The sequence below is a fragment of the Eublepharis macularius genome, chromosome 10 (genome assembly GCF_028583425.1).
Source record: "Eublepharis macularius isolate TG4126 chromosome 10, MPM_Emac_v1.0, whole genome shotgun sequence".
NCBI classification, from domain to species: Eukaryota; Metazoa; Chordata; class Lepidosauria; order Squamata; family Eublepharidae; genus Eublepharis; species Eublepharis macularius.
Genome location: NC_072799.1, coordinates 15,005,693 through 15,020,996, shown reverse-complemented (window position 1 = coordinate 15,020,996; position 15,304 = coordinate 15,005,693). Strand labels below are relative to the sequence as shown.

Sequence of the window (15,304 nt, the reverse complement as noted above, 5' to 3'; positions counted from 1 at the left end):
GTCAGGGCCTGTTATATGCTAGCAGCCATCTGTGCTTTTAAAGCCCAGGATTCCTCTTAAAGATTAAACTGCAACATGACAGACATACTCTTTATAGGCAAGGGGGAGCAACCACCAATGCTGACACTCTGCCAAGTACTCCTGGGTGAAACACAGATTTTTTTCCCCCAACTTTTCTTGCATGAGACATCTTACAGCTGTAATGTGTACATCACAAAGAAGAATGCACAAATGTGGTATTCTAGTAAGCCCCACTAACTGTTTCCTGTGGGTGGAGAAGTGCTGTATTGGACTGGATTTTCATGGTCCTAAAAGGCCACTAGTTGCAGCCAGGGTTCATTTCGAGGGGGAACACGCAGGAACACAGTTCTGGCAGTTCTTCAAAGAGGCCACATGTCAGGTGGCCCCGCCCACCTGACTCTCAGCCATTTTGGGCCTGTTTCAGCCTGGATTGGGGCCGAAACGGCCCGGATCAGGCCTCTGGTGGGTAGTGGATCACTCTCCCACTCAGCAGTGGCCTGATCCTGACCATTTTGGGCCCCTTTTTGGCCATTTTCAGCCCCTTTTTGCCATTTTGGGCCCAATTTTGGCCCTGAATGGCCAGGATTGGGTCCAAAACAGCCAGGATAGGTGAGGTCAGGGGGTGTGGCATATGTAAATCAGTTATGCTAATGACACACTTCCGGTGATGGCAAGGCACGTGGCATATGCTAATGAGTTCCTCCAGATCTTTTTCTACGAAATGACCCCTGGTTGCAGCTCATGGGCAATCCTCTCCCTCTGAAAACACAATTTCCTCCTTTCTAAACAACTGCCCCGCTGGGATCCAGAAGCGGCAATCTCAGAGTAGTTACTCTGGACTAAAGGGAAACGGACTAGTGAAGAACCACCCCAGAGATTTTCAACACAATTAGATAAGCCATCTCATAAACATCTGCCTTTTCTGTTTTCCATATTCCATAGTTGTCAGAAAATCACCAATGAAGTAGATGTCAATGTGCCCTTCCCTACTGCCTTAGGAAATGGCACAGGCTTGGAGACACAGACCAATTTATCTTGCGGAGAGTTTTCTTGGCTATGAATCCAACTGAGGGCAAAGTCTTCGTATGAAGTTGTACGGCAGCGCTCACATCTTTTTCTCCCCCCAAACCGGTCTGCAGCCTTTCATCGAGATCGGGTCATCTCATAAGTGTATTCTTTGATCAGATATTAATTTTGCCAGTGTTGCGAAAGCCAGGGACAACGGGTACCACCAACATGCTTTTTAGGCCAACATCAAATTTCCCACTGATTTTAACGGGGCGGAAGAGAGAGCAGTATGCTTCATGCTTTTGTAAAAAGAACCACCAAAAAGTAATAAAGAGGTAAAATTTTCTAGGCTAATCCGAGCTAATATCCAGTAAACTGTAGGTACGTTTTAATACCAAAAACATACCTACAAAGGAAACAAAATATCCAGTTTCCACTCCCTTTAATGCCAAGCTTTGGCCCTAACAGAGGGGGAAATAAGATCCACTCCCCACCAATATAGGATCTAAGTTTTCATTAAAAATGCACTTCTCTGCCATTAATAACCTTACAAATGAGCTGTCTCATCCTAAGGGACAGGAAAGATAACACCTAACTGGTTAAATATTTTGCATAAATACTTATAAAAGTGTCAAAAAACTTATAGCCACTTCAAATTTATTTCTTTGGCACTTCAACTGTGAAAGGATACAGGAGGCAGAGGAGGAGGAAAGACCAACTGAACAGCGTGTTTATAGGACTTCAGCCACCCACAGTCAAGTAACAGAGTAAACACAAGAAGAGAGACCGCAGAGATGGGCTCTCATCCAAAGACATTATAGGTTTAGAACAATAAATACCTTTTAATCGGGTGTCTTGAAAGAAGCCAAGATAATTTTGCATGAGCCGTACCTGTGCTCCTTTCAATGGGTGGAACTCCTCTCGAGCAGACCAGGTCAATGGAGTGTTTTCTTGTGATAGGACTTTTTAAAAGAAAAAAACAAGGAAGGGTAGGCGTTCTCCAGATGTTAGGGAAAGAAACATTCTATAAGAATATCCTGATGGGTAGAATTAGGTAACTAGGGAAAGCTGCCATCATGCAAGTTTCCAGAATCCAGAGGGGAATCCAGCTGTTGGAACGAAGGACTAGATGGACTTTGGTCTAAGGATATGCTGTATGTTTTACCATGCAGAGTTTTGCAGGGATGTTTCCCCAAATTCAAATGACACAGGGAAGAAGGCTGCCTCTGTCCCTATGCAAGCCCCTATCCACTGATGTTTACTATTTGAAATGAAATCCTTCCCTCAAGTCATAGTTGACTTCTGGCGATCCCTCGTGGGGTTTTCATGGCAGGAGACTAACAGGGGTGGTTTGCCATTGCCTGCCTCTGCAGCCCTGGTCTTTGTTGGAGGTCTCCCATCCAATTACTGACCAAGGCCGACCCTGCTTAGCTTCTGAGATCTGACGAGATCAGGCTCAGCTGGGCTATCCAGGTCAGGGAAGAGGTTCTCCATACTTGATGGTGGTGGAGCATGTCCTCAAGTCATGGTGACCCCTGGAAGGGTTTTCATGGCAAGAGGGTAACAGAGGTGGTTTGCCATTGCCTGCCTCTGCATAGCAACCTTGGTTTCCCATCCAATTACTAATCAAGGCCAACCCTGCTTAGCTTCTGCAATCTGATGAGATCAGGCTCTCCTGGGCTATCCAGGTCACTATTTATTCTTTTTTAAAATGTGCAGGAAATCAGTTCATTGATTTCCCAATGTCCCATTTAGTTTGACCCCGATACAGAAAGGCAATTGTCATTGAACTAAATGGATAGCACACAGAAGTGTGTAGTGGGATCTTTGATGTAATGTGCCATTTGGATCTCAGACTGCTGTCCTTACATACCCCCATAGTCCCTGTGCTACGGAACCAACAGTTTTAATGACTCAGGCACTCTAGACTTGTGAGCAGAACCCTCAGGTGGGTCACAGGGCCCGGCCCTTGAGTCATGATCCCCTGGAAAGTGATCAATTTTTGCTGCCTTTTGGAAGGAACTTTTGCTAGTGTGCATGTGTTGGCGGAACTCAAGGACACCATGCCTCCTGCTTCTCTATGTATGCTCAGAGGAAAGAACAGCAGTACTGCAAGAAGCTGACCCTCACAGCTCTTGTGGCAGCTATTGCTCAAGAAGGCACTGACTTATCAGGAGCACTCCAGAGAAACACCTTGCACTTATATCCAACTGAAATAAATGAAGCGTAATGTACTCAAATATGTGTTTAAATCCTGCTGGCATTAACAGAGTCATCTGAAATAGCTTTGCTTTATTTGGTTTGCAAGCATAGACTTCATTGGCAAAACAAAACAATATGGGGGACAGGAGGGTGGGACATGCACATACCACCTTAACCTAGGTGTTCATATCCCACTGAAATTAAAAGGCAATTGATGTTAGTGCTCGCTAAGAACTTATCAATGCCTAATTCCCCAAATATCTCAAAATTACACTCAGATTCTTGGGCCTCCTTGCATTATCTGTGGGACCGCCTCTCCCCATAGGAACCCCAGAGGACTCTTCGCTCGAGCGATAAACATCTATTAAAGATCCCTGGCCCTAGGGAGGCCCGCCTGGCATTGACCAGGGCCAGGGCTTTCTCAGTCCTGGCCCCAGCCTGGTGGAATGCTCTGTCATATGAGACTAGGGCCCGGCGAGACTTGTTAGCATTTTGCCGGGCCTGTAAGACAGAGCTGTTCCGCCAGGCATATGGTTGATGCTAGGCGTTGCCCCCACCCCCACCCCCAGCTGGGGGCAATAAAGTATATGCCCTCCCTTCCAGTGACACCTTCCATCTCGCACATGTCTTCCTGGTAAACGTTTTGGAGATGGTGAAAAGGTGGTCATCCAGATTATGTGCTGCTATGTTTTTTGTTTTTATATTTATATAGATATGGTATTTTAAACTACAGAATGTAAGAATTTTATGTTTTTAATGGTCTTAATGGCCTGAACTGTGAAACATATTTTTAAGCTTTGTTGTGATCTGCCCTGAGCCTGCTGGTGTGGGGAGGGCGGAGTATAAATTGAATATAAATAAAATAAATTATAGAGTGGAAAGAGATAGTGGCTGGTGTCCGAATCGGCTTGAAGTTTCTGCTGATCTGACAGCGTTGGCTAATGGAGCACTATTAAGCATGGGAAGCCATTTGGATAGGATGAAGAAGAGCAGAGGATCATGCAAAGACTGTTAAGTCGCAGTTCATAAAAGGACCCAACTAGAACGGGGTTGTAGAAAGAGCCAGCAGGGTAGGGAGGCTGGCTATTGCAAGAGAAAGGTTCAAAATCCATGTCCACAATTATTTGTGGCACACCAGAGGCCCCATGAAGCCACAACTCACTTCCTTGACTGGTCACCTGGTTGCAATTCACACCCCACTGTGGTAGCTTCAGATGCCCTTGAAAGCATAGCAGCCACTTCCACACCATGGGTTGGAGGCCATGGGTGTGTTCCACTAACGGTGGCACCTTCCTCCAGAAGTGCCTCATGCATCAGGGGAAGGTCAGTGGAACAAACATGTGAGATCCAAACCAAGGCATTTGGCATTGGGATGCCAGATGGCTGTTTTAAGTGAGTGGCTACAGTCCAGCGAAACAGCTGTGCCTTTGTGGCGTGGAAAACCAGTCTTGTAGGGATTGTATCAGCGGGATTGTGCCACTTGCGCCATGGGTCAGCAGTCCCACTGAGGTATTTAGACTTAACCATTCTGTAAATTTGAGTTGCAGCTCTAGAAACCAGAAGAGGGCTCAAGATCTAACTCTTAGCAGCAGACAGCCAGGTGGCTCGAGCAAGCAAGTGGAAAATTCCTGGGAGTATATCTGACACCTCCATTACTGAAAGCTCAAGAAAAACAAAGAGGAAACTAAAAGGCTGGGATCCACCGGGGCATGAAATAAAGGCACACAGGCATCCTCTGCTAGGAAAACTGGCCTCTCGGAGGCATCGTCTGCAAACAGCTCCCTTTCTATCCTATCATTATCTAGCAAGTCCAGCTTCAACAATGGCACAGAAGCATTCTAACAGCGACAAGAACCGAGTAAAAGTTGCGCAGACCCTTTGAATGCCTAAATCCACAAGCTCATTATCCGGAGGCCCAATTCCATAGACGACACATCGGCAGGTATCTCACTGCTGGATAACAGGTGCCCCCCCCCCAATGCCCCACTGAAGGCAATAACTAAATGCTCACTGAGTTTAATGGCTTGGAAGACTATTCTAAGGCTGCAATCGTATGCATGCCCTTTTCTTTCTTTTTTTTTTGCAGCTTTTAATAAGAGCATAAAAGGCAGCCTTGATGGATCAGACTGATGGCTCATCCAGTCCAGCTTCCTGTTTCACACAATGGCCAGCCATTTGCCATACAGAGTCTCCAAACAGGGCCTAGGGGCCAAGGACTTCCTGCGATGTTGCCTCCAAGCTCTTGCATTTAGCGGTTTACTGCCTCTGCATGTGGAGCTTCCTGTTAGTAGATTCAGGGACCTCTCCGCCATGAATCTATCTAACCCCCTTTTAAAGCCATCTAGGCTTGCGGCCATCACTATGACTGATTCCGCACAAGTCGGATAATGCACTTTCAATGCACTTCATCAATCGTTTGAGGTGAATGAAATCCATTCCAAATGATCTATAAAGAGGATTGGAAGTGCATTATCCAACGTGTGCAGAATCACCATATGTCCACCAGCACTAAATTCCACAATTGAATCACTTGTTGAGTTGAGAAGTTTTTCCTTTTCCCATCCAGAATTGGTTGCCCAAGAGGATTCTTATCACAAAAACATGCATAAGATTGTCCTGCATGGCACCAAACTCAACACAAGCTCCGAATGGAAGGAATTCACCCAGAATTTCCCATTTCCTCCTGACTGCATTGAATGATAGAAAACCATCCCACATCTGTAGAAAGACACAAGTAGGTCTAAGGTGAGGGGGGGCAGTCTAGCTGTGAAGTTCTATCTAGGATAATCCGCTTTCTAAGGATGAAACGTTCTTTGAGACTGAATCTTTCGGCAACGAGTCAGCTGGTCTCCAGCGCGGAGTTGTAACTGTAGATGTATGAACATTTGGACGAGGAGAGCACAAAACACAGCATGGAACAGCAGCCTAGAAATTCAATGTTAAGCTGGCATATACTGAGATAACAACAACAGCATTCAATTTATACACCACCCTTCAGGACAACATAATGCCCTCTCAGAACGGTTTACAAAGTGTATTATTATCCTCACGACAATCACCCTGTGAGGTGGGTGGGGCTGAGAGAGCTCCAAGAAGCTGTGACTGACCCAAGGTTACCCAGCTGGCTTCAAGTGGAGGAGTGGGGAATCAGACCTGGCTCTCCAGATTAGAGTCCTGCTGCTCTTAATCACGACACCAAACTGATATAAATACCTTCAATATGTTCAATTGTATTTAAAAATCAAGCTATCTTTTGCTGTCTGTTGTAACTCCAAATCAGGCCTTGGCAGCAACTATGACTAAGAAACTATATACGTATAACTGCTTGACAGAATTCACAATCCTTTGGCTTAGCATGCAAAAAGGGGAACTTGCAATGTCACTGCTAAAATAACTGAAATGTGCTAAATTGTAGAAATTGTATGAGTTTCAGGTAAGGTAGGTGATTTGATTGTTCCACATAAGAGCTGTATCGTCCGTTGCTTACTACTGTTGTGTTGAAAATCACCTGCTAACCAGTATAGATAAGCATTCAATAGTACACACAGAAAATATTACGAAGTTTTTCTTTGTGGCGATACTAATAAAATCACAACTGCATTTTTCAGACTCTGTACTTTGAGTCTCCCATTCTTCAAAGCCCAAGAAGTACACGCTTGTTAGCCTTAACTGGAGTAAGGTGGCCCATAAATACATAGGCAAATACACTGAACAAGCACGTTAGGGGAAGGTTAGGCTGGTGGGAACATGATACATCTTTATACGTTTCTGAATCATATAGAAAGAGTAGATAGAAGAGAGGCAGTGTTGTGTAGTGGTTAGAGTGTCAGACTACAATAGGAGAGGCCCACTGTGCCACAGAAGTTCGCTGGGTGACCTTAGGCTAGTCACACACATTCAGCCTAACCTACTTCGCAAGGTTGTTGTGAGGATAAAATGGAGACGAGAACAATGGCAGCTGCTTCCGGTCCCCATTGGGGAGACAGGTGGGCAGGAAATTAAGAAAAAATAGGAGCAGACGAAACCTCTCTCTCTCTCTCTCTCGATACCAGGACACAGGGTTATCCAAAGACTGGAACAGATTGGGGTGGGGGATAGAGGGAACTTCATCATGTAGAGCACAGTGAACTTATGTAATGCATTACTCCAAGATGCGGCAACAGTGAATAGATCCAATTTTTTTTTAAAAAAAGGAGAGGAGGAGACAAGAACAGCGGACCCTCCATGTTCAGAGGCAATGGACCTGCCTTCCAGATGGGTGAGGGGTCACCTTCACCATGCTTGAGAGGCATCTGACTCAGTACCACTGCTGGCTAGATGGACAGATTTCACCTTTCTTTTCCGATCCTCAACAGACTGAGAGCGGAACTACAAGTGACAAAAGGCACAGGTTGGACACTTGTCAGCTTCCCTCAAGTTTTGGCGGGAAATGTAGGCAGCTTGGCGGAATGTTGGACAAGTGACAGTTGAAAAGTCCATTGGACAGCAGTCAGAGAGCCAAGCTGCAAGACCAGGATGCCTACATTTCCCATCAAAACTTGAGGGAAGCAGACAAGTGTCCAATCTGTGCCTTTTGTCACTTGTGGTCCCGCTCTAAGTGGGAACAAGCTGCACTGAAATGAATCCCGCGTGTAAAGCCTGGAGGGCATAAACAGCCGCAGGTCATCAGCGATTAAATCCCAGTTACTCACGGACTAACAAATTTGCAGAGGGCAGCCTAGCACACCCTTTCGAGCACAGCGGCTAGAAGAAGCTCTCCCTGCTGGATTGAATCCCAACACCTCAATGCGATCCAGAGAATGGCAAGGGTGCCTCGCTTTTCATTGGAAACAATGAGAGTCGTGCTGCAATCTCTGCAAGTATTTTTACAAGGGAATGAGGCACACAGAACAAAACGGGACACATTTGCAAGTACTCACATTGAGGCTACAAAGCATACACAGAAGCACTTAAAGCCAAAGATATTGCAGTGGGATTTCAGGGCTACTAATGTTCTCTAGGCTGCACCCACTAGGACTGGAGTGTCATTCCAACATCATCCACCTGTGTCATTCGTGTCAGTAGCATTTTGTGTGCATTTGTGTTGTGGATTCTAGGTGCATGCACAGGAATAGACTTTTCCAAGGTTTGAGCATGCCGTAGCTTTTGGAGAAGGAGAAAAAAAAATCCTGTTTGTGGTGGTTTGAGACAAGTGCAAGCTGTGATCTAGCTCAACTGTCAAACCATTCACCGAATTCCTATCGGGTTGATTGGAGCAGTTGCAAGACAAATCCCCAGTTCCTGATGTCTCAATGAATTTTTCTCCTGCATTGAATGTTATCATGTACGATTTGGCTTTCACCTCCAAAAGGGAACTTTTTAAAAAGGCAGCAGCATTACCAAGAGAGCAACTTCTGGTGAGCAATACTTCCTCTCTCCAGTTTTACACTGGGGGGGGGGGAAGGTCAAACGCCTGAAAGATGGCTGTGAAGATCCATGCTTTAAAATTAAAGCTGATTTGCTTTTAATAAAGGAGCATGCTGAAAAGCAATTCAGTGAAGCACGCATTTTTAACAAAAAATAGTCAGCTAGGAGGTCTCCAACAGGATAACGTTGGAGGATCTCAAAAGAGAAGGAAACCTCAGGTGACCCGTGTCAACAAAAGCGGTTTTCAGATGCAGCTCTTTTGCTCTGGGCTGCTCTCCCAGCAGCTTCTACTTCCAGAAGCCCACACGGACGGAACTTGCAGCTATTTCTTTTAAAAAAATCTTGCCTCTCTTGCGATGGGGACTAAAAGCATCGGCTTTGCCACAAACCAGGCATGCCAACACACACACAAACACAGTTTCGGACGGACAGCTGTGTGGGTCTGAAGCAGAAGTGCAAGATTTGAGTCCTGTAGCTCCTTAAAGACCAGTAAGATTCCCCAAGGTATAAGCTTTGGTGAGTAAAAGCTCCTTTGATACCTGGTATCTGAGGAAAGCAGCTTTGACTCTGGAAAGCTCTCTCTCTCACAAACAGATTCTCAGTAGGGGAAAGATTTCTGCACTTCTTAGAACAGGTTTGTTTCTTCAAAAATGCAAAGGGAAGAGGGGTATCCTTAATGTATATCAAAGAAACAAGAGCCTAACAATGCAATTCTATTCAGAAGATAGTTTCAGGTAGGCAGCCGAGTTGGTCTGCTGTACAACTGCAGGATTTGAGTCCAATGGCACCTTAGAGAGCTTAGAAGACGGGAACTCAGACTCTTGAAAGTTTATACTCTAAGAAGCTTGTAGATCTCAAAGGTGCCGCTGGACTCAAATCCTGCTATCCTGTTCAGACCCATCAATTTCAATGGGCTGAGACTGGAGTAACTCTGCCCAGGATTAGTTCCAGGGGGGTAGCCTTGTTAGTCTGTAGAAGACGACAAGATGCGGGTTCAGTAGCACCTTAAAGACCAACTAGATTTCCAGGGTAGGAGCTTTGGAGAGGCGCTTTGACTCTCCAAAGCCCCTACTCTAGAACTCTAGCTGATCCTGAAGGTTCTACTGGACCCGAATCTCGCTGTCCTCCTCAGGATCGTTCCGTACGGCTCTTAGGCACGCCGAAGCAGACACCAGAGCGGCAAGAAAACTGGACCCTAAGTATCCAGCGCCCCCACCCAAATCGCGCCCTCGGCTGCTTCGTGCAAAAGGATTCGCCATCGCCAGCTGGGGTAGCGCCACCCGAGCCCTGCGGGGGGCTGGTGTCTAACAGTGCGATCCTATGCAGTTACTCTAGTCTAAGGCAAGCGATCTCAATAGGCGGAGACTGGAGTAACTCTGCATAGGACTGCGGTGTAGCAGCCCAGGTGCAGGCAAAGCCATCCGGTTGGAAGTGGCCGTCGAGGCGCACGCCACGACGCCCGGCAGGCAAACACACACAGGCGCGCACGGACTTTGTTCCCGGCTCTCAGCGGGGCCCTGGTCCGCCCAGAAGCGCCGCACACCAGCGCCGTTTTCATTCTATGCTTCTCATTAAAGCGCGACCCAAGCGCCCGCTTTTGCGCTCCGCCTGCGCGCATTTCGAGGCGCGCAAAGCCGCGCCGAGCCCAAGGCGCTCGCAGCGGCGCGTCGGGAAGCACCAAGTCCGGCCTCGGCCCGTCCCTCCCAGCGCGGCTCCCCCCGCGCCCCGATCCCGATCCCGCCGCAGCGCCGCTCACCTGCCGGCAGCGCTCGGAAGCCGCGCACCGTGTTGCCCTCGCGGAGGTGGAGCAGCTGCTGGGGCGCGCCGGCCGCCTCGTCGGGCCGCCGGCTGTAGCTGTCGTAGAGGCGCCGCATGTGCGCCGAGACCACGTCGGCGGGGTCCGCGTCGCCGCCACCTGCCGCGCGGCTCCGGCCTCCGCCGGGCCCGCCGCTGCTTCTGCCCAGGCCGCCCGCGCGCTCCCGCCCCGCCGCCAGCAGGCTCCGGCAGCCCAGGCCGAGGCACAGCAGCAGCAGCGGCGGCAGCAGGGCGCGGGGAGAGGCGGCCATCCCGCCCGCCTCGGGGCTCCGGGCAGCCGGGAGCGGGGCCGCGTCGCAGGCAGGCAGGCAGGCGTGCGTGCGGGCGCGCCCGGGCCGGGCAGCAGGTGGGCTGGCCGAGGGAGCGCGTCGGAGGCGCGGGGCTGCTTCCTGCCGGCGCTCCTGCCTGGAGTGGGGCAGGCGCAGCCCGGGGCCGAGTTTTGTACGGCGGGTGTGCGAAAGTCCCGGCGCGGCGCATCGGCAGCCAATCGCGCCGCCGCCGCCGCCTCCTCCTCGCCGAGCCGGCTGCGAGAGGGAGAAGGTCGGGGGGGAGAGCCGGTTGCGCCACCCCGAAGAGGCAAGCGCGCGCAGGCACACGCCCGCTCCGCCGGGGACGGGACGGGCCGCCCCCCTCTCGGATTGGGGCCCGGAAGCCGGCGGGGGCTCGCGGCGCCGCTTCTTGCGCTCACCTGGTGCAAGAGGCCAAACGAAAAGCAAAATTGTCTAGCGAAATGAAAGCGGAGCTTCCTTAGTCGCGTCCTAAATAATGCGTTTCGGTGGCTGATCTCGGAGATCTTTTTAAAAAGAATGAAAGAGCTGTAAATGAATCCATTCACACCCAAGTCGGTACAAGTTCATCTTGGGCGGATTTCAGCGGATTTGCCGGATTTGAATCCTGTATATTATGAGTGCAATCCTATGCAGAATTTTGCCAGTCTAAGCCCATGGGTTTAGACTGGCAGAACTCTATATAGGATTGCAGTTTGTGTGTGTGTGGCTCATATTTGCACCCAGGTGAATGGACGGATGATTCTGAGAATGTCCTCCATGTGACTATACATGACTAATAATTGAAATATGTTTTTTTTTGGCTATACAAGCCAATCATTTTTTTAAAGGTACCCTGGAGGTGAAGAAGTCTAGAAATTAATCCCTTGCACCCCCTTCGCTCCCTTCTTGCTAGTAACACAAACTCCGTCCTCTCTGGATCACCAGTATTAGCTCTTACCTTGCCCATAATCAAATGATCACATTAATTCTTACAACAGCCCAATGGGGCACGCCAGAGTCACAAGATTCCCGCCCCTCCCCGAATAGCTGTGGCGGGCAGAATTTCACCAGTGTGTTTTTTCTTACCTCCAACACTCTCCCAGCCATCCCAGTTTTGTTTGGAAAGTAAAGGCTGTCATTGCCGAGCATGTCCACATGGGAGCTCAGTCAGGTGACTTTGAAAAACAAACATAACCTGTGGCCCTCCCCTGGCTCAGTCGGGCTTGCCCTTCCTCCGCACCACCAGGCAGAATTAGAAAAGGTGTTTCCAGGTTACTCCGTTTCAACCACTCCACGATCCACTGACTTCAGAAGGGTGCCGAAACATCCTTGGGAAGTTAGCCAAGGATTTGTGGATTGTGGTCTCAGACTTCCAAGCCAACCTGAAATGATAACTTCTTTCAACTGGGTTAGTTGAGCTTTACGGTTATTTTCAGTGCAATCATAAGCAGCGTTACTCCAGTCTAAATCCATTTATTTCAATGGGCTTTTGATTTATTTATTTCAATGGGCTTGAGTAACTCTTTTTAGGATTGCACTGTTTAATTATTTTCTTTTGAAACGAATGCGACTAAATCCGAAGTGCCTTCTTGAAATCAAGAGGGTTTATTTCCACTGATTTATTTTAAAAGATTTTATTTATTTATTTAAACATATATGGCTATCGTACTTTGGTCACATCATGAGCAGACAAGGTTCTCAGGAAAATAATGCTAGAAAAAGCGGAAGGCGGTAGGGGAAAAAAGGAAGACCTAAAATGAGATGGATGGACTCAATAAAAGAAGCCACATCCAACAGTTTGCAAGATCTGAGCAAGTCTGTTAATGATAGGACGTTTTGGAGGTCTTTCATTCAAAGGGTTGCTGTACTCCAGTGGAGTACCGGATCACATTCAAGGTTCTGGTATTGACCAATAAGGCCCTGTGTGGACTGGGACCAGTGTATCTACGGGACCGTCTCTCCCCATATATTTCCCAGAGGACACTCTGATCAGGGGACAAACAGCTGTTGGTGGTCCCTGGCCCCAAGGAGGCCCGCCTAGCCTCGACTAGAGCCAGGGCCTTTTCGGTCCTGGCTCCCACCTGGTAGAACGCTCTGTCTGCTGAAATCAGGGCCCGGCAAGACCTACTATCCTTCTGCCAGGCATGCAAGACAGAGTTGTTCCGCCAGGCATATGGCTGAGGCTGGGCCTGAAAAAAGGGGTGTATAAAATCTTAACCCTCCCTGTGAAGGCTGTCCACCATCCTGTTTAAAATGTGTATTAATACACTGTTGTTTTAATGTAGATGAATTTTTATTGTATTTTAATATGTTGTTGTCCGTCCTAAGCCTGCTCGCAGGGAGGGCGGAATAGAAATTTGAAATAAAATAAAAATAGATCGGGGGCAACTTGACGGCACATTACACACCCAAACATATATAATGAGAAACAATGTGGTGTAGTGGTTAGAGTGTTGGACTAGGATCTGGGAGGCTGAGGTTCAAATCCACACTCTGCAAAGGAAACTTGCTGGGTGATCTTGGGCCAGTCACACACTTTCACCCACCTCACAGGGTTGTTGTGAGGATCGAAAGCAGGAGGGGAGAATGTAGTGAGCCATTATAGATACAACCAACAGGACAGAGTATTGTGGAGATAAGGCTTGATCTTGCTGTTAGGTAAGCCACTTTAGGCCACCACGAGAGAAAAGCTGGGTATAAATTAAGAACATAAATATGTTTCAAAATATTCAGCCTTTCCCTCCAAGGTGTCCATGGTGGTTTAATTCCCCTCCCCAAAAGCAAGCAGGCACCCAGACCTGGATGGCCCAGGCTAGCTCAATCTCATCAGATCTCAGAAACTGAGCAAGGTCGTCCCCTGGTTATTATTATTTATTATTTCATATTTATATCCCGCCCTCCCCGCAAATGAGCCCAGGGTGGCCAACAACATTTAAAAACAATTTAAAACATTTTAAAACATTTAAAACGATTTAAAACATTTAAAACGATTTAAAACATTTTGTATTGTGCGACAGCAGCATCAGGAAGACTTAAAATATTTTGCATGCATACTATGGTGGGCAGTTTTTCACAGAGAGGGGATTTAAATTTCCTTCCCCCCCAGGCCGGCGGAGGCCCAACCTTAGCCATGAGCCTGGCGGAACAACTCTGCCTTGCAGGCCCAGCGGAAAGACAATAAATCCCACCGGGCCCTGGTCTCGGTAGATAGAGCGTTCCACCAGGTAGGAGCCAGGACCGAGAAAGCCCTGGATCTCGTTGTGGCCAGGCGGGCCTCCTTGGGACCAAGGACCACTAATAGCTGTTTGTCCCCTGATCAGAGTGTCCTCCGGGGAATATATGGGGAGAGACAGTCCTGCAGATACACTGGCTCCAGTCCACATAGGGCCTTATAGGTCAATACCAGAACCTTGAAATTGTAATTGGAGAAGAGATTAGTTAGTAATTGGAGATTACCAAAGAAGTCCAGGTTTGCTACACAGAGGCAGGCAATGGCAAACCATTTCTGTTAGTCTCTTACCTCGAAAAACTCACAAGGGGGGTGGCCATAAGTTGGCTGTGACTTGACAGCACTTTCCACCCCCAGCAACAATTAAAACGATCAACATTAAAATTAACAACAGTCTACAACCCAGCCCAAACATGCAACTTGATCGTGGCTCTTTCCAAAATGGACAGCCCTGCGTTATGACGGACATCTCCTTGCTCCTCTTTCTGAAAACCGTCCAAGAGGATGCCCGACCTCACCTCCTTGGGCTGCCCCTTCCACAAAGGGGGGGGGGGTCGCACTTCAACAGATGGGGGGCTTGGCCTTGCAATCATCTTTTAGGCTTGTGAGGAACATGTGGCATGGTATTGTCCTAAGTAGGACTACTCAGAGTCCTACTCCGGTCTATTCAATGGGCCTTACTCCCAGGAAAGTGTTCTTAGACTCAGAATTGCCCTGGCACTGTCAGACTGAGTATTAAAGCCATTTATTTCCCCCCTTCCTTCCTTTCCTCCTCTCTCTTTTTACAATGAAGACTGTAATAAACAGGCAGGGCTTACAGATCACAGTCTGATTTCTTGGATGTCTGATCCAACAGCCATGTGCAGACTTCAGCGACCTCTGGGCATTGCCAATTTCTTCCATAGCCAACCAGAAGGAAACAAGTGTTGTCCGTCCCCCCCCCCCCCGCCTTCCCCTTCAACAGACCACTGGAATCAGCTCCTCGGACGTGCAGCAATGTCCCTTTCAACTCTGCTCCAGATAACATTCCTCAACCGAAATGGAGTCCCGGTCAGCTGGAACTCTTAATTCACACATCTGGAAGTGAGCAAAAACACAATCAATTAATGAAACCAGAGATTAAATGGGGGGGGGAGCATAACTCTTCCTGCATTTATTGAAAGTGCCTGTTTGACCTCATATGCCTGCTAAGAACCGAAGTTTGAAAACTGCTGCAACAAACCCCGCACCGTGCTATTTGACTCAGTTGTTTGATTTTTGATGTATTTCTGGCTTGCTATGATGAAGACCCAAAGAGCCAGCGTGGCAGAGAGAGCGAGTACGGTGTAGTGGCTAGAGAGACGGACTAAGATCA

At 48.1% G+C, this 15,304-nt stretch overlaps 1 protein-coding gene across 1 annotated transcript in view; it reads right to left on the bottom strand.

Annotated features, from left to right (window-relative positions):
* Positions 1-10,842, bottom strand: part of BMP3 (bone morphogenetic protein 3) — a 51,788-nt gene extending 40,946 nt beyond the window's left edge. The window contains exon 1 of the mRNA XM_054990607.1: positions 10,394-10,842. Within this exon, the coding sequence (XP_054846582.1) occupies positions 10,394-10,703 (310 nt within the window). The 5' untranslated portion in view covers positions 10,704-10,842. The remainder of the gene's footprint in view (positions 1-10,393) is intronic.
* Between the last annotated feature and the right edge of the window lie 4,462 nt (positions 10,843-15,304).